Source organism: Chiroxiphia lanceolata, chromosome 5 (assembly GCF_009829145.1).
Source record: "Chiroxiphia lanceolata isolate bChiLan1 chromosome 5, bChiLan1.pri, whole genome shotgun sequence".
Classification (NCBI taxonomy): Eukaryota; Metazoa; Chordata; class Aves; order Passeriformes; family Pipridae; genus Chiroxiphia; species Chiroxiphia lanceolata.
In genome coordinates, this window is record NC_045641.1 from 707,522 (window position 1) to 732,173 (window position 24,652).

General features: G+C 52.9%; 1 protein-coding gene across 1 annotated transcript in view; it reads right to left on the reverse strand.

The window, feature by feature from the left end:
* SHANK3 (SH3 and multiple ankyrin repeat domains 3) overlaps positions 1-24,652 on the reverse strand; it is a 242,417-nt gene that overhangs the window by 187,815 nt on the left and 29,950 nt on the right. The window contains 6 exon segments of the mRNA XM_032688085.1: positions 260-411; positions 7,938-8,046; positions 18,369-18,440; positions 22,779-22,903; positions 22,906-22,944; positions 22,947-22,980. Of these exon segments, the coding sequence (XP_032543976.1) occupies positions 260-411; positions 7,938-8,046; positions 18,369-18,440; positions 22,779-22,903; positions 22,906-22,944; positions 22,947-22,980 (531 nt within the window).

The window sequence follows — 24,652 nt, forward strand, 5'->3', positions numbered from 1 at the left end:
CTCCTCTCCACGTCCTGTGTGCTGTCTCTGTGGCTGCCATGGGACCGCGTGGTGGTGGGGGGGGGGAGAGCACCTCTCCCCTCCAGGCCCAGGACCTGAAGAAACCCCTGGTGCTGGAGTCCCCCCTCCCTATCCACCTCAGCCGTCGGAAATGGCTCCTCAGATGGAAATGGAACTAGAACTGGTGTGCCCCACACCATGGGGGGAAAGAGATCCAGAGGAGGGCAGAGCCTGGGGAGAGCCCCCCCCTCCCACTCACCAGCAGCGCGGCGTGGTTGCGGCAGCGCACGGCCTTGTGCAGGGCCGTCATCCCCTCCCGCGTCCGGAAATCCAGGTGGGCTCCCCCGTTCCGCAGGGCCTTGATCATCTCGGAGCTGAGCTCCAGCTGCGCCGCCGCCGTCAGGGGACACTCTGGGGGCACGGAGAGAGACAGGGGTGAGGACCAGGGGGAGCCCACCCCTCACGGGCACCAGTGGGGTCCAGCGGGACGTGCCCACCAAGCCCTGTCTGAGTGAGCGTGACCTCAAACCGAACGGGAGCCAGGTCAGCAGCTTCCACCCAACGAGGTGCTCCTGCCCACCCAGCCATGGGGAGCTGCTGTGTGTGGGGAACAGGGGGAAACTTGTCACAGAATCCCAGAATATGCTGAGGTGGAAGGGAACAACAAGGATAATGAGGTTCAACTCCTGGCCCTGCACAGGACACCCCAAGGGTCACCCCCTGTGACCCAGAGGATCGTCCAAACCCTCCTGGAGCTCTGGCAGCTTTGGGGCTGTGCCCACTGCCCTGGGGAGCCTGGGCAGTGCCCAACCAGCCTCTGGGGGAAGAACCTTTCCCTGAGATCCAACCTGAGCCTGCCCTGACACAGCTCCAGCCATTCCCTGGGTGCTGTCCCTGGTCCCCCCAGAGCAGAGCTCAGTCCCTGCCCCTCCTCTGCCCCTGCCCAGGCACTTGGAACTGCAGTGAGGTCTCCCCTCAGTCTCCTCTGCTCCAGCTGAACACATCAAATGCCCTCAGTGTCCTCACACGGCTTTCCCTCAAGGTCCTTCCCCATCTTTGTTACGGAACAGGTTTGGAAGTAAAGCAGCAAAAATATCTCGAGAAGGGAACAGATGAACCCAGGGACCCTTCTGTGGCCACCTGCCCCTCGAGATACCCAAAATCAGGCTGGTGCTACCAACAGAAAGAGCCTCGTCCCAGATGGGATTCCCACAGAGGAGAGGGGCAGGAAAGCACTGAAAATTTAAGGAATGGCAGAAATGCCACTGCTGGCCATGGGACCACACATGTCTGGATACACCACTGATACAAGGAGAAGAAAAGGGTGGAAGTGTCCCCGACCAGCTTCCTCCTGAACAAAGCATGGATAAAGGGTTGCTGTCCTGCTGCACATCCAGGACCATCCCAGCATTCCCAGGAATGCCCTGAGCCCCTTCACATGTCCTGCATGATCCTCACATCACCAGGAGCAACCTCCAACCACCCAACCCTCACCCCAGAGAGGGAGAACACCTCCACATACAGCAAAAATAACTATTTGAATTACAAAAATGGCTTGAGATAAAAATTAAAAAAAAAAATACAAATATTCATTTCAAAGCACTGCTATTAACTAAATTTTGAAATGAGATGAGAAGGTTGGACAAGGTTCTGTGGCTCTGCTAAAACTCTCTGGACTTTGTCTATAAGACACCAATATAAAAAAAAAGAAGATTAGTGAAGATCGTGGTCAAGAGGTTTTGTCAGTGAGAGGAATCACCAATAGATGTGAACATTATAGCTGGGTCTTCTACTTTATTTGTTATAAATTATATTTATTTACTATAAAATAATAAATATTTATTATAAAATATTTATTATATTATAGAATAACGCTTATTTTAAAATAACACCTATTTTATCTTTATGGAAAGACAAAAGTGACAGAAAAGGCTTCAAACCATCCCTGCAGTCTCTGTTATTAACACACCAAACTCAACTGACAAATCTATCCCGTTTTCTTGGGCCCCAAAAGACTGAGAAAGGTCCAAACTGGGCGTTTCTGAGGAACTGCAGCCAGGAACTTGTTCCCTAAATCTACTGTAACCACTAATCCAGGACTTTAGTGATTCCAGCCTGCTAATTCTTGGAGAATTGTGAAGCCAAACAAATGCTTAAAGTAATTAAGGAGTGAGAGCAGGGGATCCCCAGCAGAAAACAGGGACCAGCCAGGGAAGACACTGCTCAGGGGAAGGGACCCTGAGATGTGAGATATCCTGGGAATACCGTGGGCACAGACCCAGTGCTGGGACCTGGGGAGGCCCCCCTGGAATGCTGGGAGCAGTTCTGGCCCCTCAGACAGGAGAGACCTGGAGGGGCTGGAGCGTGTGCAGGGAAGGGAAGGGAGTTGGGAAGGGTCTGGAGCAGCAGGAGGGGCTGAGGGAGCTGGGGGGGCTCATCCTGGAGCAAAGGAGGCTCAGGGGGGACCTTCTGGCTCTGCAAGTCCCTGCCAGGAGGGGGGAGCCGGGGGGGGTCGGGCTCTGCTGCCAGGGACACCTCCCACTATCCCAGGTTGCTCCAACCTGGCCTTGGACACTCCCAGAGATCCAGGGGCAGCTACAGATGCTCTGGGAAATCCATTCCAGGGCCTCCCCACTCTCACAGCCATGAATTCCTTCCCAATATCCCACCTAACCCTGCCCTATGGCAGGGGGAAGCCATTCCCTGTGTCCTGTCCCTCCACTCCTTGTCCCCAGTCCCTCTCCAGCTCTCCTGGAGCCCCTTCAGGCCCTGCAAGGGGCTCTCAGCTCTCCCTGGAGCCTTCTCTTCTCCAGGGGAACCCCCCCAGCTCTCCCAGCCTGGCTCCAGAGCAGAGGGGCTCCAGCCCTGGCAGCAGCTCCACAGCCCTTTTCCTCCCCAGTTACTCATTCCTGCTGTTATTTGTCCTCACATCATTTTGGGGCCACGGTTCCTACTGCTGCTCCCAGTCCACTCTTTGTAATCCAATGGTTTTCTGGTCTCCTCTCCCTCTCCTGCTGTTCCCCAGGTGCCACCCTTGTTAAATATCCCTTGTTAAATATCCAGGGTTGCTTTTCTCTTTCCACAGCCTGAACCATCCCCCAGGTTTGGGTCTAATTTCAGACCAACAGTAAGTTTTCGTGAATCTTTTTTTTTTTTTACCCCCTTTAAAATGTACCTACAGGAAGCAACTGTGAATTTTTTCCTTTTAATGTCTTTCAAAGGCAGTGAATCTTTCCTGGAATATCTGCCCAGCAACCCTGAGAGCTGAACGATGGCAAACGGGGCTGCAGCGGTTTCCAACGTGGCTCTTCCCTGACTTCTCACTCCAGCAGAAAAACGGGAAGGAGAATATATCCTTCTGCCTCAGCACAGCTTAAAACCACTCCCAAAAGCAGCTTAAATGAAGATGCCCAGAGGCTGGAGAGGCTGGAATGCCACATCATCCCGTGGGCTCTGCTGTCACGGTGCCACCACAAAGCACAGGGCATTTTATGGTGCATCCAGGTCATTAACTGGATTAAACTCTGCAGAAGAACATTTCTCCAAGCAGGGGAGCCCAGTTTGCCTTGAGGAGCTCCCAGTTCAGCCCAGGCCAAGTGCTGAATTCAGTGGGAAGAAAGTGGTTTCCAGGCTCCTGTCCCTGCTCCACGTACCTGTCCAGGCGCTGGGGCTGCCCCTGGCACACAGGGTGTGCTCAGCTGCCACTCTGCCACAGCTCCTCACCTTCCCATGTGGAAAAACCCACATCCCTGGCATTATTCCTCCTCTCCAAGAGCTTATCCCTCATCTCCAAGAGCAGTGGCCACCACACCATGGGGGGGTTTTGCCAAGGGAAGCTTGGCCACAACTGTGGCAGCTGGAGAAGGGATCCCTGGGGGGTAAATCCCAGGCACCTGTAGATCCCCAGATGGGTTTGGATGGAACAACCACACCAAAGGGTTCTGTGCTCCAACAGGGAGGTTTCCTTGCAGCCCTGCAAGCCAGATTTAAGAGCAAACCCCATGGAAAGGCAGCTCCCAGAGACCCACTCCCAGTCAGGTTCTGTCCAGAACTGGAGGCACAGAAGGCAGCTCCTGAAGTGCCTCAGCCCTGACACAATCAAAGTCCAAGTCATAAATCACCCCAAATCCCCAGACAAAATCCTTCCCACTCTGGAAGAGGAAATTAAGTATTAAATTAAAGCTGTTCTTTCTCTCTGTGTCCATTCTCTGCTTCCACCAGGAGTGGCAAGGAGATGGTGCCCTCCAATGTGCCCTCCCTGGCTTCATCCTCATTCCCAGGTTTCCTGTGTCTGGCAAGTCCTGGTGTCCTTCCCAGTTTGGGCAAACCAACAGCCTCCTCCTTTCATTAACCTTGGGGATGGCAGGAGCTCTATTTGGAGACTCCTGAGTTGCAGAGTGAGACTTGGTTTAAGCCCCTTGAATATAAAACGAGACAAAATATTCCTGCATCCCTCCCCCTTGGCTTGGGGAACGTAAAGACAGAGCAGGAAGGACACAGAAAATTACATTTTCACTTCACCATTCACTAAAATCAAACTCTCCTCCACATATGTTCATTTATTTTCTCCCAGAGAGAGATGGCACAGAAAAGGATCACGACTGACAGGCGTCAATCAAAGTGTTTCATGGAAACCTGCAGTGGGAAACAAATCAACTGAGAAAATCGTGGAATTATAGAACAACCTCAGCTGGAAGGGACCCACAAGGATCATCAAAGTCCAGCTCTGGGCCCTGCACAGGACCAAGAATTCAACCATGTGCCTCATATCATTCACTTGGTGACAACACCGAGACCTCTTTCAGAAGGTAGAGATCCAAGTGTCCTTCCTAATCTTCCTTTTCCTCATGGGTTTGCACACAGAAATCCAACCTCAGGCTCCATCCAACCTGGCCTTGGACACTTCCAGGGATCCAGGGGCAGCCACAGCTTCTCTGGGCAACCTGGGCCAGGGTCCCCCCACCCTCCCAGCCAGGAATTCCTTCCCAATATCCCATCTAACCCTAATCTCTGTCACTTTAAAGCCATTCCCCCTTGTCCTATCCCTCCATCCCTTGTCTCCAGTCCCTCTCCAGCTCTCCTGGAGCCCCTTTATGCCCTGGAAGGGTTTCCATGGCTGCTGCCATTGTCCTGAAGTAAACGCAAATCTCTCATCAGACCTGCAGGTTCCACAAGGCCTTGGATGGAGGAGTTCTTGGAGCAACCAGGGCTGGGCAATCCCAGGACCAGAAAGGGCAGGGATGGATCCTGGAGGATGTATCTGAGAGGTTTCACACTGGGGGAAGGGACACACTGCTCAAAAAACCTCCTCAAAACAAAGCAAGCTCCCAGGCAAGGAACTGCTTAGAGGCTCCACTTCATCCGTCGTGGGATGGGTTAAGGTGGGAGCAGGACACCACCCAGGAGGAGGAACAGGAAGGGAAACCCCTCCAGCCCCTCCACCCAGCAGGAGCAACACGAGGGTGCCATCCCAGTGACACAGAGTCACCCCTGTCCTCCCCAGAGCAGGGCCCAGCAGGAAGAGCTGTCCCTGAGGAACGACGGGGGAAGGCAGCAGCCCGTCTGCTCCCCACGCTCCTAAAGTCCTCTTCAAAATGAAATAGCGACATGTAAGTCACAAAAAATGACAGGGAGAGTGGAGAAAACACCTTCAAAGGAAAGGCTGGGGGAGTTGGGCCCCTCTTCAATGAAGGAAAGGCAGATTGAACGTTGCCTTGATTACCTTCACCCCGGATACTAACGGTGCTCTTCAATCGGGAAGATCAAGTGTAAGGACACCTGGAAGCACCAATTTAAATGGGAGAGGAGTTTTAAACAGCCAGGGTGATTCACCAAATAACCAAGGAAAGGCAGGGATCTTCTGTTCCTCGAATCAGGAGGGATGACTTGGTGGAAAACACGTTGAAGCTTTGCCGAGGGAACACAGAGCGACACGCGGAGGGAGAGGAGCACCCTGAGAGATGCACGAGGTCGGGGCAGGGGGACAGCAGCTCCATCTGCTCCTGTGTGCCAGGAAGCCAGGAATAGTGATCAGCAGCTTGGTGTCATTCTTGCATGTTCACAAAACAGCTTGCAAAGCAAACAGGGATGAAGGGTTTCTCCACAAGGTTTGGCACTCCAGGAGTGAGGTGTCCAAGACTCCTCCTCCTCCAAGGGTCTGTTTTCATAGAATCATGGAAAGGTTTGGGTTGGGAGGGACCTTAAAGATCACTCAGTTCCACCTCTTGCCATGGGCAGGGACATTTTCCACTAGCCCAGGTTGCTCCAAGCCCTGTCCAACCCAGCCTTGGACATTTCCAGGGATCCAGGGGCAGCCACAGCTTCTCTGGGACACCTCTGCCAGGACCTCCCCACCCTCACAGGGAACAATTTCTTCCGTATGTCTAAGCCAAATTTCCCCTCTTTCAGTTTGAAGCCATTTCCCCTTTTCCTGTCCCTGCAGTTCCAGCTGAACAGTCCCTCTCTCACTTCCTTGGAGCCCCTTCAGACACTGGAAGGGGCTGTGAGGCCTCCACACAACCTTCTCCTCTCGCAGCTTCCACTCTGGTTTTGCCCTCAGTTCTGAGCCGGATCCAAACACCTCTTTGGCTCAGGTATCTCTCCTTCTCCCCCTTCTACATTTAACAGCTCTCAAGAGCCTGTTCCTTCCTCCTGTGACAGAACACCCCCGTTCAAACCTCACCAGACCCAAACCTCTCACGGCATCTTCGCACGCAGGACTCGGCGTCTCCAACGTGATTCCCTCTGGAAAGCTGCATCAGCTTTAGAAGGGTGAGGAGCTTTCTTTACAAAAAAAGATCCCTCAAAATGCTTCCAAGGTCTTGGACAAAAAGGAAATCCCCCTGGAGCTGGGCTGTTTGGACACTGTTACTGGCCGAGTTTCACCCGAGCAGTTGTTTGTGACGACGCTCTGGTAGGTTCAGGAGAGGCTTCACCAGCAAAGAAACAACACAAACACTGGTTCTTGCCAGAGTTTGGCTGCATTTTTCACCTTCCCAGCTCAGGGAAGACCATTCCCAGCTCAGGGAAGACCATTCCCAACAGGAATGGAGGCAGCCATGGATATGAGAGATTAATGGTGTGAGTGACACCACACAGTACCTGATCTCCAGGCTGGAAAATGCTCTGGATCCCCTAAATTTCCCAGTACAAAGTGTTTCAGCAACAACCTGACAAACCATCCAAGTGAACCAAAAACACAGAAAATTAATCATCTGACTGGAGGAGGGGGTTGGAGACGTGCCCATGATGCTCACCCAAAACTCCACAATAAATACTAATAAGCTGCACTTCTGTAAAACAGCAACAGCAAAAGCAAAACTCCTCTCTCAAAACAAGACTAAGAGATGGAGGGAAGTCCTCCCTGGCTACCCCTTGGTTCCCAAAACATCTGGAGTCCGAGTCTTGCTTCTCACAGGCTGGAACCTGCAGAGAACCCGACCAGCCCTTGTTGGGTGAGCTTTGCTCAGAGGCAGGAAAAATAAAGAAATGAAGGGAAAAAAAAAAACCTGAGGAAACCAGAGGCCAAGATTTTGTTTACTTGGTGTCCAAAATACTTCTTGGACCTTCTGACTGTTTAATGGACAGATCCATAACTTGCCCAGCTTTTCAGTCCAGGGGGAGCTTCACCTTCCCCAGGGTCCCACTGAGGGATGTGTGGACACACAGCTCCTCCATGTCACGCTGTATTCCCAGACTCTGGATCTCTGACACACCAACCATCTTCTCCCAAGAGTGTTCTGCACCCTCAAGCTCCCAAATCCCATCAGAGGACACACTGCTGAGAGATGCAGCTCACACCTCCCTGTTCCAAACTCACCGATCGTGAAACCTCCTCAAAACCAACCCCTGCCCAAAATTCCCACCGTGTCCCCTGGGCACCTTCTCCCCCGGCCCCTGCTCTGCCATCCTGCCCTCCCTGGAGCAGCCAGGCTCACCTCCAGTATCTGGATCATGGAAGTTGGGGTCCAGTCCCTTCTCCAGGAGCCTGCAGACCTTCTCCGCGTTCAACATCTGCACGTACTCCATGAACTTCTTCAGGTTCGCCTGGGGGACACACAGCACAGTGTTAACATCCCAAAAGGAGCCAAGAGGCCACCAGAGGAACATTCCCAACCAGGGGACCCAAGGAAACCACCAGGATAACGGGGCAGCACCCACCAGGAGCCACGGTCTGTGAGGATGTGCCACAAATCCACATGGAAAACTGTCCTTCCATCCCTCTCAAGACTGGAATTACTGGATCAACCCACGGAAATGGTCAAGGGCTGCCAGTTCCCACCCCTGTCTCAAAGAATCTTGTTCTCCCCAGGGCTCTGAGTGCCCAGATTTGCCTTTAATTCCGCCTGGTTGTGGGTTGTTGTTCCCTTTTTTTTCCCAGTTTTGGAAAGCTCTGCTTGATGAAAACATTACTTTATTAAATTTCTAGACTCTAGAAATTGTGGCTCTGCCAGGCAGGAGGCAACACTTGGACAGGCTACAGTGTGAAAACACCCATCTCACACACATTCCAGATTTCCAGACCTTTGATTGCAGCTTGGCTGGGGTTTTTTGGGTTTTTTTGAGCTTATTCTAATTCAACCTTGCAGCAAATGACTTTAGGAAAGGCCTCTGGAAAGTGTCTGACACAGCAGAAATGCTGAGGGAAGGTTTTGGGAAAAGGTCCAACCAACTGGTCAGGCTGCAGCCAACAGGTCCGAGCAACACAGATTTCACACCCGGTGGGAAAAACCCTCAAATTCCAGCATTTTCTCCCTCATTTGATATGGAAAAATTATCTCTTTCATGAAGCAAATGAATTCCAAAACGCTTCACTTCAATTTCCACTTTTAAGATTTCCAGTTGGAAAACAGAAAAAAAAAAATCCTGCAAATACCAAACAGGATGAGAAAGATGTTTAGTTCTTAGAACAGAACTGGGGCCACAGGATGGTTTTGGTGGGAAGGGACCTTACAGATCATCTCATTCCACCCCCTGCCATGGGCAGGGACACCTTCCACCAGCCCAGGTTGCTCCAAGCCCCGTCCAACCTGCCCTTGGACACTTCCAGGGATCCAGGGGCAGCCACAGCTGCTCTGGGCAACAAAGTCTCTTCCCCAAGGCTTCCAAACCAAAGTCTCATCACGTATTATTTTGCAGAATATTTTGATTTTGTCAAAAATTAATTTGGGGGGGGGGGAGGGAAATTATTACTTTTAGAACAAATCCTGTAGATGAGCCTGCAAATCCCAAATTTCATCAGGTGCCACAATTTCATCAGGTGCTACTTTTCTCTGACCCACCGAGGGGCCCACAGTGAGATCTCAGGTTTCCACATCCCCCAGATGAAACTTTCCATGGATGAGAAAAGTAATGCTGGGCTGTGAACCTGCTTTAGCCCAAACCCAACCTGTGTGTGGTCAACCTGCAGAACCAAACCTAAGCCTTTTAGCCCCTTTTCTCTGCAATCAGCACCCCAGAGCCAGGCCACGAACAAGATTTAAAAGGGTATCAAGGTTTTAGGGCAACTCTGCTCCTCACAGCCCTCGGGGTGGGATGGAACCTACACAGGCACGGCACACAGACCGCTCCAGGGGCACAAAAGGGTTGGGACATCTTCTCCAGGAGGTGCTCCAGGCAGAACAAGCAGTTCCCACGGCACCAACACTGATCACAAGTGCAGTGGGAGGACAACTGGAGTCAGCAGTAACAAGGCACAAGCCCTGATTGTTTGGGGGACAAGACACCCCCCCCCCCAACCCTTCCTTCTCCCCCAGGTTCCCTCCTGTCTCACAAGAAACTGAAAGCAAAACCCCCCCTCTCCTGCTGCCTGCAGAAGGCTCACAGCGTGCCAGCAATAGCACAGACGGGACTTGACAACTCCAGCCACCGCCTCCGGGATGCCATCCCAAAATGCCTCTTCCCAAACGGCGCAGATTTTAACCCCGTTCCTTCCACTCCCCCTGCCCAGGAGCCTCTTCCATCCAGGAGCCGTTTCACCAGCCCCAGGGATGATGCTCCCTGCGTGGCTCCACTGGACCCCCACGGCCAAGAACAGCTCTGCTCATCCCAGTGGGATCCATGGAAGTGGTCACGGAACACGTGGAGGTGGGAGCCGAGGAGGGGCACCCCACCACGTGTCCCACCAGCCCCACACAGGCGGGCACTGCCCCCCCTGTGCTGCTACCAGACACATCCCAGGCATCAGTCCAAAGTTCTCCTCCCGGGATTCTTCCAGCAGCTTCCCTGCCCGCCCTTCCCAACACCGTGCCCATCAGGATTCCAGCTTTCCAGGTGCTCAGGAATTCACACCGTGGTTTGTTCGGACCACGGGATGCACCGAGTCGACTTTTAACAGCAGGGTCAGAAAGGAAAGTGAGGAGAAGATGCAGGAGAAAAAAAAAGGACATGGAGGGAGACACCCTCAGCCCTGGGATCTGCACGGAATCACAGGATCATTCCAGTTGGAAAAGACCTCCGTGATCAAAGGCACTGTCCTGCTGCTGGTCCCCACAGCTCCACGCAGGCATCGACGGGGCTGCCATGGAAACTCCCTCGGGGGGAAATCAATGCCCACCCTGCGCTTCCAGAGGCAGAACAAAGAAGGTTCATCCACCCAAGGTCTCGTTCCAGATCCCCAGCCACGCTTTCGAAATCGTTTCTAAAGTCCAGAGACTCAACCAGTTCGTTTTTTCCATAGAAAAATATTCTCTTTCTGTCCCTCTGCTGCTGCTGCCCATCTGCCCTCCAGCGTGCTCCTGATGTGCAGCTCTGGGCCCAGGTCGCTGCAATTCTCAAAACACTCCTGGGAGAGGGTTGGACACAGCACAGCAATTCCTGATTTCTGGAACCAGATGAAGGTGTTTAGAGGACAACTTCCACTAGTCCAGGTTGCTCCAGCCCCAGCCAACCTGGCCTTGGACACTTCCAGGGAGCCAGGGGCAGCCACAGCTTCTCTGGGTAACCTGTGCCAGGGCCTCCCCACCCTCCCAGCCAGCAATTCCTTCCCAATGTCCCATCTAATCCTGCCCTCTGGCACTGGGAAGCCGTTCCCCCTTGTTCCAAGTCCCTCTCCAGCTCTCCTGGATCATCTTTAGGCCCTGCAAGGGGCTCTCAGCTCTCCCTGGAGCCTTCTCTTCTCCAGGGAAACCCCTCCAGCTCTCTTAACTTCCTGGTTTCACTGAAGTGAGATTTCAGCTGCACTGAGGGTCTCTCGCTTCTTAAAAACCACACATGCAACCAGCACTGGCAACAGGACAGTTGATGCAATATTTGCATTTCCAAGCACTCCTGAAACTGCCTCCTTAACCAACCCAAGCCCTGCCAAGACATCCCAGCCCTGTCCTTTCCAGGCACTTTACAGCCACTTTTCACCAGGAATCAAATGCTGGTTATTTACATTTTTCCATGTAATTTTTTTCACAGAATCGAAGAATCCCTGAGGCTGGAAAAGCCCTCCCAGCCCATGGATCCACCCTGGGCCCCCATCCCAACTTGGCCCCAAGCCCAGAGCACTCAGTGCCACGGCCAGGCCTTCCTGGGACACCTCCAGGGCTGGGCACTCCAAACCTCCCTGGGCAGGCCCCTGCCAAGGCCTCACCACCCTTTCCACCAACAAATTCCTCCTCAGCCCCAACCTGACCCTCCCCTGGCCCAGCCTGAGGCCGTTTCCCCTTGGCCTGTCCCCTTGTCCCTGGCAGCAGAGAGTTGACAACTGCATGGAAAGCTTCTCCATCCAACTGCTTTCTATTCCAATTTAGCTCCAAAACTCAGAATATCGCCCTTATTTTTGGACTGATTCACCCAAGCTGAAAGGAGATCTGAGAAAGTGAGGAAGCTTGTTTTCCTTCCCCAGTCTCTGAATAAAACCCTGGTGGGAAAGGAATGAGATCTCATTATTCTAAGAACTTGAGGGATTTGGGGCCAGGTTTTCAAATGAATTAAGGTGACAGCCATGAAGAGAGAGAAGCAAATGTCAGCCTCCCACCAAGCAGGAGGAGCTGAGCAGATGCCTAAACCTCTTAAGCAATTTTGAAGTCTCACTAGATCCTTGCTGATTTCCTGGCACTTAAATACCTTTGAGAGTTTGGGATGGCGAACACTCACACAACCCAAATCTCCCTTGTTTAAGAGATCAGGCAGCTTCAAACACAAAAGATACGTAGTGATAAATTTTACTTTTCGCCCTCTGTGCCCAGCACATTCCAGCAACATTTATTTAAGCGATAAAGACACAATTGAAAACGTTACTTTGTTTTCGGGTTAATTGAATTTTGGAATTATCCAAATGTACTTTGATACCAATCGAAATAAGGGGGAAAAAAAATAATCAGAAGCTGCTAAAGGCACAGCATCCCAATTCCTGCGTGCGAAAATTAAACCCCAAATATATCTATATGAAGCCGTAAAAATATTTATATATATTTAAAGCTTCAATAAACACTCACCGGGTCTCCCTGTGAGTGGAACCCCCTTATTTAGTGATTTACAAATCGATGTCTGAACGCTGCAGCGACCACAACAAAGTGAGCTTGTTCTGGGGAGCAAAAACCAAAAAAAAAAACCCACCAAAACCTCCTGTAAATAAGATTAAAGCTCGGAGTTAGGCCTCACTCTGCCTTTTTTAAGGGGTGTGTTGAGTCTTTTCTCTCCAGGTGCCTTCACAGGGGGCAGGGTTTGGGGACTGCAGGAGGTGGGATCTGTCTCAGGATCAAGGGGGTCTGTGAGGAAACAGGGACAGAGTTGAGCTCACACCACCTGCAAACCCTCTGGGAAGCGGTCCCTGTCTTTGGGATCTTCTTCCCTGGGGGCCAAGCTCCCCAAGGAGGAAAAAGCGGAGGAGCCTTGTCAGGAGAGACAGGACTCAGAGCCTCAAAGGGTCTCTGCCCTCACCCTCTGTGCACCAAACCGTGGCTCTGGCGCTTCAGCTCAGATCCCACCTGTGATAAATGAAGAACTGGGATTCATGAAACAAATGGGTGATGACATCAAAATAAACAACGGATTGTAAAACTTAATTACACCCCCATAAAGAAATAAAACAGACCCTTACAAGGTCAAGAGGCCTAAAACCTCCTTGCTATCCTAAGAATAAAATATAGTAGAACTTTAAATCTTTAGGCACCTGTTCGTCCAGGAATGCATGAATTATGATTGGTTGTAGAGATAACCCTTTTAGCTTTAGCTGTAAGAAACCCATATATTAAATACTCAGCCAAAAACCTGTAGAATGTATATGTATAGACATAATTAATATGCATGAAGGAGCTAAGATAAATACTAAATGTACCCTGTAGTAAGGGTGTGCAGATTTGGGGAAACTGGTCCCCATCTCTGTCACCCAGCCGGCTGCTTGCTTTTACCATATATAAACTATTATTCAAAAACTCATAGAAACTCGAGACTTGAGTATCACACCACCCATCCTCACCCAAATGCTACCTCACAGTGACTCCTGAGCGAGTTTGAGGTGCTTTCCCTTGTTTTTTGCAGGCGTGTGGAGGAGGGTGAGGCCGGGAGGGAGCCGGGGCACAGCTCCAGGCGCCCAGCTGGCGGCCGCCCGCCGCTCTCCATCACCCACCACGGGGAAAATCAACACCCTCCAGAGAAGAAGAAAGCTCATTGAGAGCAAAACTGGCGCGAGGGAAACGAGCTCCTCTCTCTCTCTTGAATGGAAATGAAAGGGAATAAATGAGATATTCTTCGCGCAGGGAAATTATCCCCGGCGCTCGCTGTTCCCGGCGGGCCTTGGGCGAGCCAAGCACAGCACCAGCTCAGGGCTCTGTGGGAGAGGGGAGGCTGAACAAACCCTTCACTCGGGTGTTTCCAGCAATCAGGCAAGGACTAATCTTTTCTCAGGGCCCAGTCTGCCCCCAAACAGCAGCTGGAATTAAGAACAGAGTATGGGAGAGGCTGGAGCAGATCCACCTCCCTGTGGGCAGCAGCAAATGGAGCCATCGATCCCACGGAAACATCAAACTATTGACATCAACTATCGACTTCCTGACACACCAGGACGATGTTTAACCACTGTCTGGGCAGCTGCCCCCCTCTCTGGCAGTGCCCCCCAGCAGGACAACCTTCTCCATGCAGGATGCTGGGGATGCTCCTGGATAGAGCCAGGGCTGCTCCATCCGTGTGTTGGATTTGTGGTGACACAGGGGGGTCAGTCCTGAGCAGGCTGAGGGGGCACAGAGCCAGGAGAGGGCACAGCTGACCCCAACTGACCCAGGGGTGTCCCAGAGCAAAGGATGCCACACTCAGCAATGACAGTTCGGGAAGCAGGAGGAAGGGAGGGATGTTTGGAGTGATGGTGCCTGTCTTCAAAGAATCACAGAATGGTTTGGGTTGGAAGAGACTTTAAAGACTTCCAACCCAAACCCCCTGCTGTGGGCAGGGACAACTTCCACTATTCCAGGTTGCTCCAACCTGCCCGTGACACTCCCAGGGATCCAGGGGCAGCCACAGCTTCTCTGGGCACCTGGGCCAGGGCCTCCCCACCCTCCCAGCCAGCAATTCCTTCCAATATCCCATCTGTCCCTGCCCTCCAGCAAGCTTAAAGCCAAGTCACCACCACCCATGACAAGCCCTGCTACTCTGGGCTGGCTGAGCACCTGCCCCTGGGAAGCAGGGACTGAGAGCCTGAGTTTTCTCGGGGGGTGTGTCCCATTTGTCAGCCTGTTAAGCTGCTTTATCGCACCCCACCAATTTTTTTCAGTTTTTCTCTTCTGCTTCTCCCCCAAACACACACCGAGACTCAGGGGCTGGTGCCAGTGGAGGAGGGTGGGCTGGATGGGCTGGGGTCACGTTCTCAGCCATGAGATCCTGCTGTCCTGCCCTTCATTCCTTAAGTTGTCCAGGTAGAGAAGTCAGAGATAAGCAAGAGGTCTCCTGATGCAGAGGGGCAAAACAGCCTTGTTTGCACCAAATTTGACACAGCAGGTGAGGAGGTCTGATGTGGATCCTTGCAATTCCTGAATCCTTCACCCCTGACCCCTCCCCTTCTCTTCCCAGGTTCTTTCCCAGCCCCTGCCAGCTCCTTCCTGCTCTCTCCTCCAGTGTATGGTTTGCATCACCCCCCCAGGCCAATGCTCTGGCTCTCCCCTCACAGCACCCACAGCAGGAATGGCATCCGTGCTCCCAATCATTCCTTTAAGTGTGTGTTTAAGTGTGATGCTCCTTTCCCTTTCCAGGTGGTAACATCCCGAGTCTCCTGGCAGCACTCTGTGGGCACTTCAGTAAATGCCAAGATTTCTCTGCACAGGTTTTCCTTTATAAGCACAAAGGGATTGCCCTTTTGTAACATGGATTTTGTGCACTCCCACTTCCAAAGGGGCTCCTGCAATTCACTGGGAAAAGCAGCCTGTGAGAAATGTCAGTGCCTGCAAATCCCGAGGGGCACAAGGGGTTGAGGCTGATCCACACTTGGTACCAAGGCCCTTCGTTATTGGGAGCAGCACAAGAACTCAGCTCTCCCACTTCTTAGAACAAGACCACTGGAACTCAAAAAAGGAGCTATTCATTTCTTGTTTGATCAGTCACAGGTTGGACTCGATGATCTTAGAGAACTTTTCCAATCTAAATGATTCTGTGGCTGTTCCAGTGGCAGTTGAGAATCGTGTTTCGAGGTCTCCTGCCACTAAAAATCAGAATAAACTCTGAGAGTTTTCATGCGTTGCTTTGATTGGGTTGAGACCATCAACCCACAGGTGAAAGATTTCGGCTATGTCACAGCCTCAGGACATAATTACCTACAGCCTCAGGGTACCCACCATCCTGTCAGACCTCAGGCCAATCCTGCCAGCCCTTTAAACCCACCACATCCCAGAAAATACAACCTTTCACCATCCAAGCAATTAGACACCGCTACAAATAACAGGACAGACCCCACACCACGACCCGGAGGCATCACACCTTCACTTTCCCAGATGAAAACACCAACCCTAAAGGCACAGACCAGCAGAACCCCCCCAGCAGTTCCCAGCCCGTCCCTGGATCGGCCCCCGAGCGTCTCCACACCGCGCAGGAGGGAATAAACCCCCACAGGGTCCTGCCCTGCCCCAGCAGCCCTGGGTGGGGTCAGTGGCAGGGCAGGATTGTCCCCCATGTCCCCCCATGTCCCCTGTCCCCCACACCCTCATCACCCAGCAGTGCCTGGCCCGGCCGTCGTGGCGAGGCAGTACCCGTGCTCCCGCTCGGGCTCGTCCTCGCTTGTCCCTGCGCTTCCAGCCCCACCGGCCCAGGGAGGAGCCCATGGCCCCACGCTCTCCGTGCCCCTCTCACCCCGGATCCAGCTGCTGGGAGGCTGCACACGCAGGCTCCTCTCTCTCCCTCTCCCGGGAACGGCGTCGATCCGTGCCGGGCGAGTCCCGACGCCGCCGTCGCTCCGGCATCGCCGCTTCCAGCATCGCTCCAGCCAGAGCGAGCATGTCCCCCACTCTCAGCCCTCCTGGCACTGCCCCTCGGGCTGCCCCCACCTCCCGCTCAACCCCCACAACACCCAGGAGCTCCTCTCCTGCCCCCTAAATGCCACGGTGCCCACAGGCCCTGGGAAAGCGGCACCCGAAGGAAACGCTCCCGACGGAGGAGCGGAGAGAGGGATCTCAGATGCCGGGTTCGACCGGCAAAGGGATGGTTTAAAAATAAGGAAACAACATGAAGGAGGTTGGGGTCAAGTAGGAATTAAAGTGGAGATGAATTGAATATTAACACAGCCTGTCTGGGGCTGCTGAACACCCGCAGGGAAATCCCGGGGTGCTGCCACCGGGTCTCCCAACGCCAGGAGCCCACCTGCGCTCCCTCCAGCAGGAGAACTCCCAACTCCCTGGCAGGGCTCAGGAAGACCATGATTCACCGTTTCCTGGCGCCAGGGAGATGCTGAGAGCTTTCCAGATCTGCTGCCTGGATATTCTTATGCCCCAGACAGAAGCCTCGTGACTTTAATCTGCGTGAGCCAGACCCGAACCACATCAGCGTTTTGTTCCGCGCTTCTGCAGCTCTGCAACCCACGACAGAGGGCCTGCTCCCTCCCCACAGCCTCTGGGGTGAGGTCAAGCCCTTTGGGAGAAGGTTTTCTCCTCCTCTCTGCTCTATGTTTGTGGCTCCACCAAGCTCAGATCTTGCTGTTCTACCTATTAGTTTGACACCCACGGATGTTGCCTGCCTGTCTCCTGCAGAGCAGATGTGACCACCTCGCAGACTGGCACAGGAGCCAGGGACAGATGCCCCATGCCCAGCAGCAACATGGGCTGCCAGGAGGCTGAGGAGGAGCCACAGGGCTTGCCAGGAGGCTGTGGAAGAGCCCCAACTATCGCCTTGCACAGAGGGTTTACAAAGAGCTTGTGATACACAGCAACAAGAGATCCCGGCCACTTGCACATCCCTCCTAAACAAGAGCTGCAAAGCCTCTCTGCACAGCCCCCCTCTAGCACAGATCCACCCCCAGGAGCCTCTCCAGGTGCTGCCAGAGCCCATCTCCTCCCCTCCTGTCTGTATTTCCCACACACCGCTGGTCCCAACCTCAGGAACCACCAAATTCCCCTCCGGCCACCTCAAGGCACAATTATGAGAGGCAGCAGAAACCTCCTGGTGGTTCCATACCCTCCACATTCTGTCCTTAATTTCTCTCAGGGAAGAAGTGTCATCATGGGACAGGGGACCACCGCAGCTGTCCAGAGAGGGGCAATGTGGAGAGGGGCCCGCCAGGTTTGGTCCCCCTTTAACACCCCTGCCCTCCAGGTGGGGCATCCTGGCTGCAAGAGCCGGGGTTTTGGGTCTTCTCTCCTCCCAGGAGACACCCCACACAGCCCCTGCCCTCCAAACATCCCAAAGGTCCATTCACTGCCGACCCTGACACGCTTCAAACCGCTGCCCACGACACGAGGGGGCTGGCAGGAGACCAGGAACACTTCCACTTCCCACGTGGATCCCACCAGCAAAAGCACGACCCAAAGAGCGGGGTTACAGCTGGAGACCAAGCAGCTGGAGGCAGAGGCTGGGGGAGGGACGCCGAGCTCCTCAATGTGCCCCATTGTGCTCTGCAGGCACCACGACTCCTCCGTGCTGGGGAATGAAGCTGCTCTTCGGGAGGCCCATCACGAGTTCCTCGGCCTCAGCACCCCGTGGATGCCGTCCCGTGCCTTCCCACCCACCCCAACCATGCTCCTCCCTGCTGGGACTCAATCCAGGCAGGTTTATTCCTGTGTGTGCACCCACCAGCGCTCCACGGGGGCATCCTCACTGGAACCACCCAGGTTTGGGCACACACCACCTGTTTCCCGTGATTTCTTTGCAACCTGATAGCAGGGGTGTTGCTGAAACATCCCCAAATCTCCTCTGGGTTGAAGGAGCCAGTGGGGGCTTTGAGCTTGGCAGGCAGACTGCAGCCTTACCTTGGTGTGGAGCTTGGCAAACTGCTTGTCATCCAGCAGGGCCTGGGTGTACACACGGCGTTTGTACCGGAACTGTGGGAAGGAACAGGCACAGACGTGAGCTGAACAAATCCCACTCAGCATCCAAACCGCCCCAGAGCGGCTCCAGCTCGGAGGAACACGCTCAGCCCAGGCCTGGAAACAACAACAGATACGGAATACGCTGTTCTCCATCATCATTAGCCCTGATGGTTAATTGCTTCCTCATTAAAAACGTCCTGACTGGTTTTTTCAGATGAATCTGTCTGGCTTCGCCTTCCAGACGGTGTGGGTTTTGTTCTGCTCCTTCCCAACTAATTAGGGATCTCTCTAACAGCAGAATGGTTTTCCCAGGGTGGTTCTTCCACTGTGGCCTGGAGCTGACTTCCTTGGATACAGGCTGAGCTCTGAATCTCACTGAGGGATCTTCTCTTCCATCCTCGGGACATTCGTGCTGCTCTTTTCCGTGCTGTGCCGCTTCCCAGCGTCCTTTCAAGTGCTCTGACCACCCACACAGCACTCCAGTACCAAACGCTTCCACCCCAACCTTCCTAAAACCCCCTCACTGCTGGCTGAAGGATCAGAGGGTCAGCTGGGCCCAGCATCTCACACCGGGAATTGCTGATGGGCTTCTGGAGCAAAGGAATCAAACTTTTCTTTGGAAATTTTGGTTTTCCACAGTGAGAGTCCTTCCTGTGGCAAGCCATCCTCATCCCTGGATATCCATGGAATGGTTTGGTTGGAAGGGACCTTAAAGCTCATCCAGTGCCACCCCTGCCATGGGGCAGGGACACCTTCCACTAGACCAGGTTACTCCAAGCCCCATCCAACCTGGCCTTGGACACTTCCCAGGGATCCAGGGGCAGCCACAGATGCTCTGGGAAACCTGTGCCAGGCCCTCCTCACTCTCCCAGCCAGCAATTCCTTCCCAATATCCCATCTCTCCCTGACCTCTGGCACTGGGAAGCCATTCCCTGTGTCCTGTCCCTCCCTCCCTTGTCCCCAGTCCCTCTCCAGCTCTCCTGGAGCCCCTTTAGGCCCTGCCAGGGGCTCTCAGCTCTCCCTGGAGCCTTCTCTGCTCCAGGGGAACCCCCCCAGCTCTCCCAGCCTGGCTCCAGAGCAGAGGGAATCCAGACCCTGGGAGCATCTCTGGGGCCTCCTCTGGATTCACTTACAGCAGCTCCACATCCTTCTTACATAGGGGGTCCACAGTATTCCAGGTGGGCTCTCCCAAGAGGAATGTTTGTATTTGGCTCAGAGCACCCCCGGATGTGACCCCCGCTCGGAAATTTATATTCTCTGGGAAACTTTGCTGCCTGCCACCTGACTGTAATCAGCAGCCTTTCCACTCACCCCCACATCCTGGGGCAACCAAAATCCAGCCCGACACCATTCCCTGAGGAACCCACACCCAGGATCACAGTGACAGCTGCCTTTTGTCACCGATCCCTCAGCCGGTGCCACTCATCCCACCGGAGTTTCATGTGCTAATCCTGAACCTGAGGATCATGTCGAACAGAATCGAGTACCCCCAAGTGGCTGCTACCTTTGTGTTGTTATCTCTATCAAGCAGAATTACAATTTCCTCAGGGAATGCAATTGGATTTGTTGACTAGATCTCCTTTCAAGGCACAAATTGTATTCAGAGATTTTGAATTGCTGCGAACTTAATCCTCCATCAACATTTCCATATTTCAGCTGGAACGGACACCAAGTTTCTTTGGACTGCAGTTTACTAAGCTCATCCCACTTCCTTTGCAGTGCTGGCAAAATATTAGCAACATTCAGTCTATCACAAGCCTGTTCTACTGGGCACACGTTTGCTCACGGAAAACTTAGGTTTTTCCATCATCCCGAGGTGAAACTTGTGTATCTCCACTGTTTACAGGTGTTGGCCCTTCATGGGTGCAAGGTAAAATCCCACCTGAGGGAGTCACCTTTGTGCTGAACCCCGAGGGCTCTTTTAGCGTTGGGTGCAAGAAACCTAAAATCATAAAATCATAAAATCCCTTCAGGTTGGAAGGAATTATTAAGGATCCACCTCATTCCAAACCCTGACAACCTTCCACTAAACCAGTTGCTCGAGCTCACCCAGCCTGGCCTTGGACACTCCCAGGATGGGGAATCCACGACTTCTTTTGGGCAAATCCTGGCGTTACGGGATTTACGTCTCGTGCCAGATTCCGGATTTTCAGTTTTCCAGCAGGATTCCCCGGCTCTCTCAGCCGCCAATCCCATCGAGTTACGAAGAATCAAAATTGACACACAACAATCCCCATGTCAAGCCTGCATTTGGATGGGCGTGTGAAGACATCAAGCGTGGACATTATGCTAAATTATATAAAAAACCACGCCGTGCAAGGAACATTAAGGAATTTACCACCTCCCAGGTCTATCTGCAAGCGTTCCTAAATGCCGTTCCAATGTTTTTGTCTACACTGGAACGAGTTTGCCAAGAAATTGTGCTGCACTTTCTTTCCAAATTAGCAGGATTAGGTATAATAACAGCGTTCACTCCTGCGTTTGTAAGAGCTTGTGCAGCTTAAGTGTGTAATGCTTCTTAAACTGACTTTGGGGGCAAATACAGCACAGAAACCCTAATTTAGCGGTCCACCAGCAGGTGACTGGAGTCCCATCACAGCCAGTTCGTGGTGATGTGTAAGAGAGCCAGGAAATGCTGAGGTCACCTTGGAATAAACACCTGAATCCCAGGAAATGCCTACAGGGAAGTGGGAACACATGAATTAAGTGAATTTCTGCTCTTTCAGGGACACAGGATGGGGCTGAGGATGCTCCAGGGCCACCACACAGGTCAGGTCCACGCAGGGATTTGCTGCCAAAGCGCTGCCTGTGTTCCAGTCTCTCCAGGAACGGAATAAAACGTCAACCCAGAGTCCTTCAGCCTCATATCCAAAGACCTCCCTGGGATTCTCCCTCTGCTCCCACAAAACCAGCTCTCCTCCTGCTGTTGCCACTTGCCAGGACAGTTAAGCCTCGCTAAAAAAAACAAAAACCAGGAATTTTGATGAACAGGGTGAAAGGCACAGGGAAGTTGCTCCACGGGGCTCCGACGGATGTTCCGGAGCTCTCGAGCAGCTCAAACTCCGAGGCTTTTGCCTCCCCTTTCCCTGGGTGGATTCTCCAGGAGCAAACACACTCCCACACAAATATCTCTGCCTTCCCTCCTGGAAGGGAAAGGGGAAGAAAACCAGGAAGGGGGACAGGGGGTATTGAGATGTGTGTGGTGCCTACAGGGAGTGTGGTGGAGGGATCAGGGAAGTCCTGTCCTGTATGTGTGTGTTATGGCTATGGATGGGTATATAGGTGTACACACATTTAAATAAGGAAATAAAATGAACTTAGAGAAGGAAAGGGGGCAAAGAAGGGAAAAAAAGGGGGGGGGAAAGGGAGGAAAAAAGGGGGAAAAAAGGGGGAAAAGGGAGAATAAAAGGGGGGGAAGGGGGAAAAGGGAGAAAAAAGGGGGGAAAAAGGGAGAAAAAAGGGGGAAAAGGGGGGGGGAAAGGGGGAAAAGGAGGGAAAAGGGGGAGAAAGGGGGGGGAAGGGGGGAAAAAAGGGGGGAAAAAGGGGGGAAAAGGGGCGAAAGGGGGGGGGGAAAGGGGGGAAAAGGGGGAAAAGGGGGGAAAAGGGGGGAGAAAAAGGGGGGGGGAAAAAAGGGGGGGAAAGGGGGAAAAGGGGGGGAAAGGGGGAAAAAAAGGGGGGGAAAGGGAAAAGGGGGGAAAAGGGGGAAAAAGGGGGAAATGGAGGAAAAGGGGAAAAATGAGGAAAAGGGAGAAAAAGGGGGGGAAGGGGGAAAAAGAAAAGGGGGAAAAAGGGGGGAAAAAGGGGGGAAAGGGGGGGAAAAAGGGGGGAAGGGGGAAAAGGGAGGGGGAAGAGAGGGAGTGGAAAAGGGGGGAAAGGGGGAAAAGGAGGTAAAAGGGGGGAAGAAAATAAAATAAAATAAGAAAATAAGAAAAGAAAAATAAGAAAAGAAAATAAGAAAAGAAATAAGAAAGAAAATAAGAAAATAAGAATGTAAGAAAATAATGTAAGAAAATAAGAATGTAAGAAAATAAGAAAAGAAAATAAGAATGTAAGAAAATAAGAATGTAAGAAAATAAGAATGTAAGAAAATAAGAATGTAAGAAAATAAGAATGTAAGAAAATAAGAAAATAAAATACGAATGTAAGAAAATAAGAAAATATGAATGTAAGAAAATAAGAAAATAAAATAAGATAAAATAAGAAAATAACATAAAATAAAAAATAAGAAATAAAATAAAATATGCAAAATAAAACAAAATGAGAGAAAACAAACAAAATAAGAGAAAAATAAATAAAAGAAGGGAAAAATAAACCAGAAATGGAATTTAATCTGCTCGAGCAGGGGGTTACCTCCAGGTAGGGCACGGGCGTGTCGGGGTTCAGGGGGTACTCCCGCAGCAGCCGCTCCTCGTCCAGGAACTTGCCGGCCCTGCCGTTGAAGGCCGGCTGGAAGAGCCCGTAGTTGAGCACATCTTCAGGCTGTGGTTCAGAGTGCACAGGATGCGCTGCTTGGACACCACACGGGAACGTCGGGATTCAGCCGGAGACACTTCTGTGGGAGACACAGCGGGGGAGTCAGGGAGGGGGGTCCTGCACCAGGAACAGCCCGGCAGGAGCAGGGAGAGGGATTAAAACGGGAATGCCGCGGTCTGCTCCGCGTCAGGGCGTTATGGGAGGGGGGAAAACGGAGTTAGAGAAGGATGAGACTTGGTAGATCCCCCTTAACATACATTGTGGGGTTCAGGTGGATTCAGACCAGTGGAATATGAGAAGCGTCCAGGAATTTTTATGGCAGCAAAAGCTCATTTAAAAATCTCCCAACGGGGTGAAAAGATTTCTCCGTCGATTTTTCTGTTGGTTTCTCCACCATTCCAGAGGTGTGCAAACAGAGGGATGACGGAGCACCGGACCTCTGCCAGGACTGGAGGCACCAGTGGGGGAGAGAGGAGGACCCTCTGCTTCCCTCACACAAAGTCACACTGCCCACCTCACCCCGTGCCCACAGCGGGTTTTCGGGCACCAAAAGCCACTTCTCCTCCTCCTCAGGACCCAAGTCATCCAACATTTCTATCCCATCCCCTCAGGCTGTGTTTCCTCCTGCTGCTCTCCCAGTGGCTGCAGGGCCAGGTTGGTGTCCATGTCCCCTCTATGGTGGCAGATGCTGCTGTTGGGAGCATCTGCTCTTGAGGGTGAAGAGCAAGAGGGCAAGAGGATGTCAAGCCAGCAACAGCCTGTCCCTGACAGCAGCCACCGTGTCCCCTCCCAGCCCCTGGGTTTGCATTTTGCCCCCAGCCTTCCTTTGGTCCCATCACTTTGTTTCCTCCTGGTTCACTCCTCCTCCACCTTGAGAAGACAGTTTAGTCTTGGCTGAGGGGTTCATTTCAAAGCCTGTCAGCCCAGTTTAATGCTCCCGATTTCTGGAAGGCAAAGCCAACCATGATCCCCTGCCCTGCTGTGCTCCTCAGCAGCTGTGGAATTCCCAGGCTGAGCCCTGCTCTGCTCATCAACGGATGATGTGACTCTTCTGTCTCCACACTTCTCCCCACTCTTGTTCTTCCCCCAGCTCCCATCTCCGTGGGACACCGGAGGCACACGGACCCACACACCTTGTCCAGGAAGGTGCTGAGCAGCCGAGGCCTGAACACAGACAATGGACTGACAGACACACAGTGTGGGTCACCCCGAAGGCAGGAGGGCTCTGCAGAGGGACTGGACAGGTTGGAGAATTGGGCCGATTCCAATGGGATGAGGTTCAACCAGGCCAAGGGTCGGTCCTGCTCTTTGGCCACAGCAACCCCTGCAGTGCTACAGGCTGGGCCAGAGGGGGCTGGAGAGCAGCCAGGCAGGAAGGGAGCTGGGAGTGGGGATGGACAGGAAGCTGAATATGAGCCCGAGTGTGGCCAGGTGGCCAAGAAGGCCAATGGATCCTGGCCTGGATCAGGAACAGCATCCAACAGGTCCAGGGAAGTGATTCCTGCCTGGACTCAGCGCTGGTGAGGCCACCCCTGGAGTGCTGTGTCCAGCTCTGGCCCTGAGCTCAGCAAGGCCCTGGAGGGGCTGGAGCAGGGGCAGAGAAGAGCAGCGAGGCTGGGGAAGGGACTGGAGCACAAGTGCTGGGAGGAGAGGCTGAGGGAGCTGGGGGGGCTCAGCCTGGAGAGGAGGAGGCTCAGGGGAGACCTCCTCACTCTCTGCAACTCCCTGACAGGAGGGGGGAGCCGGGGGGG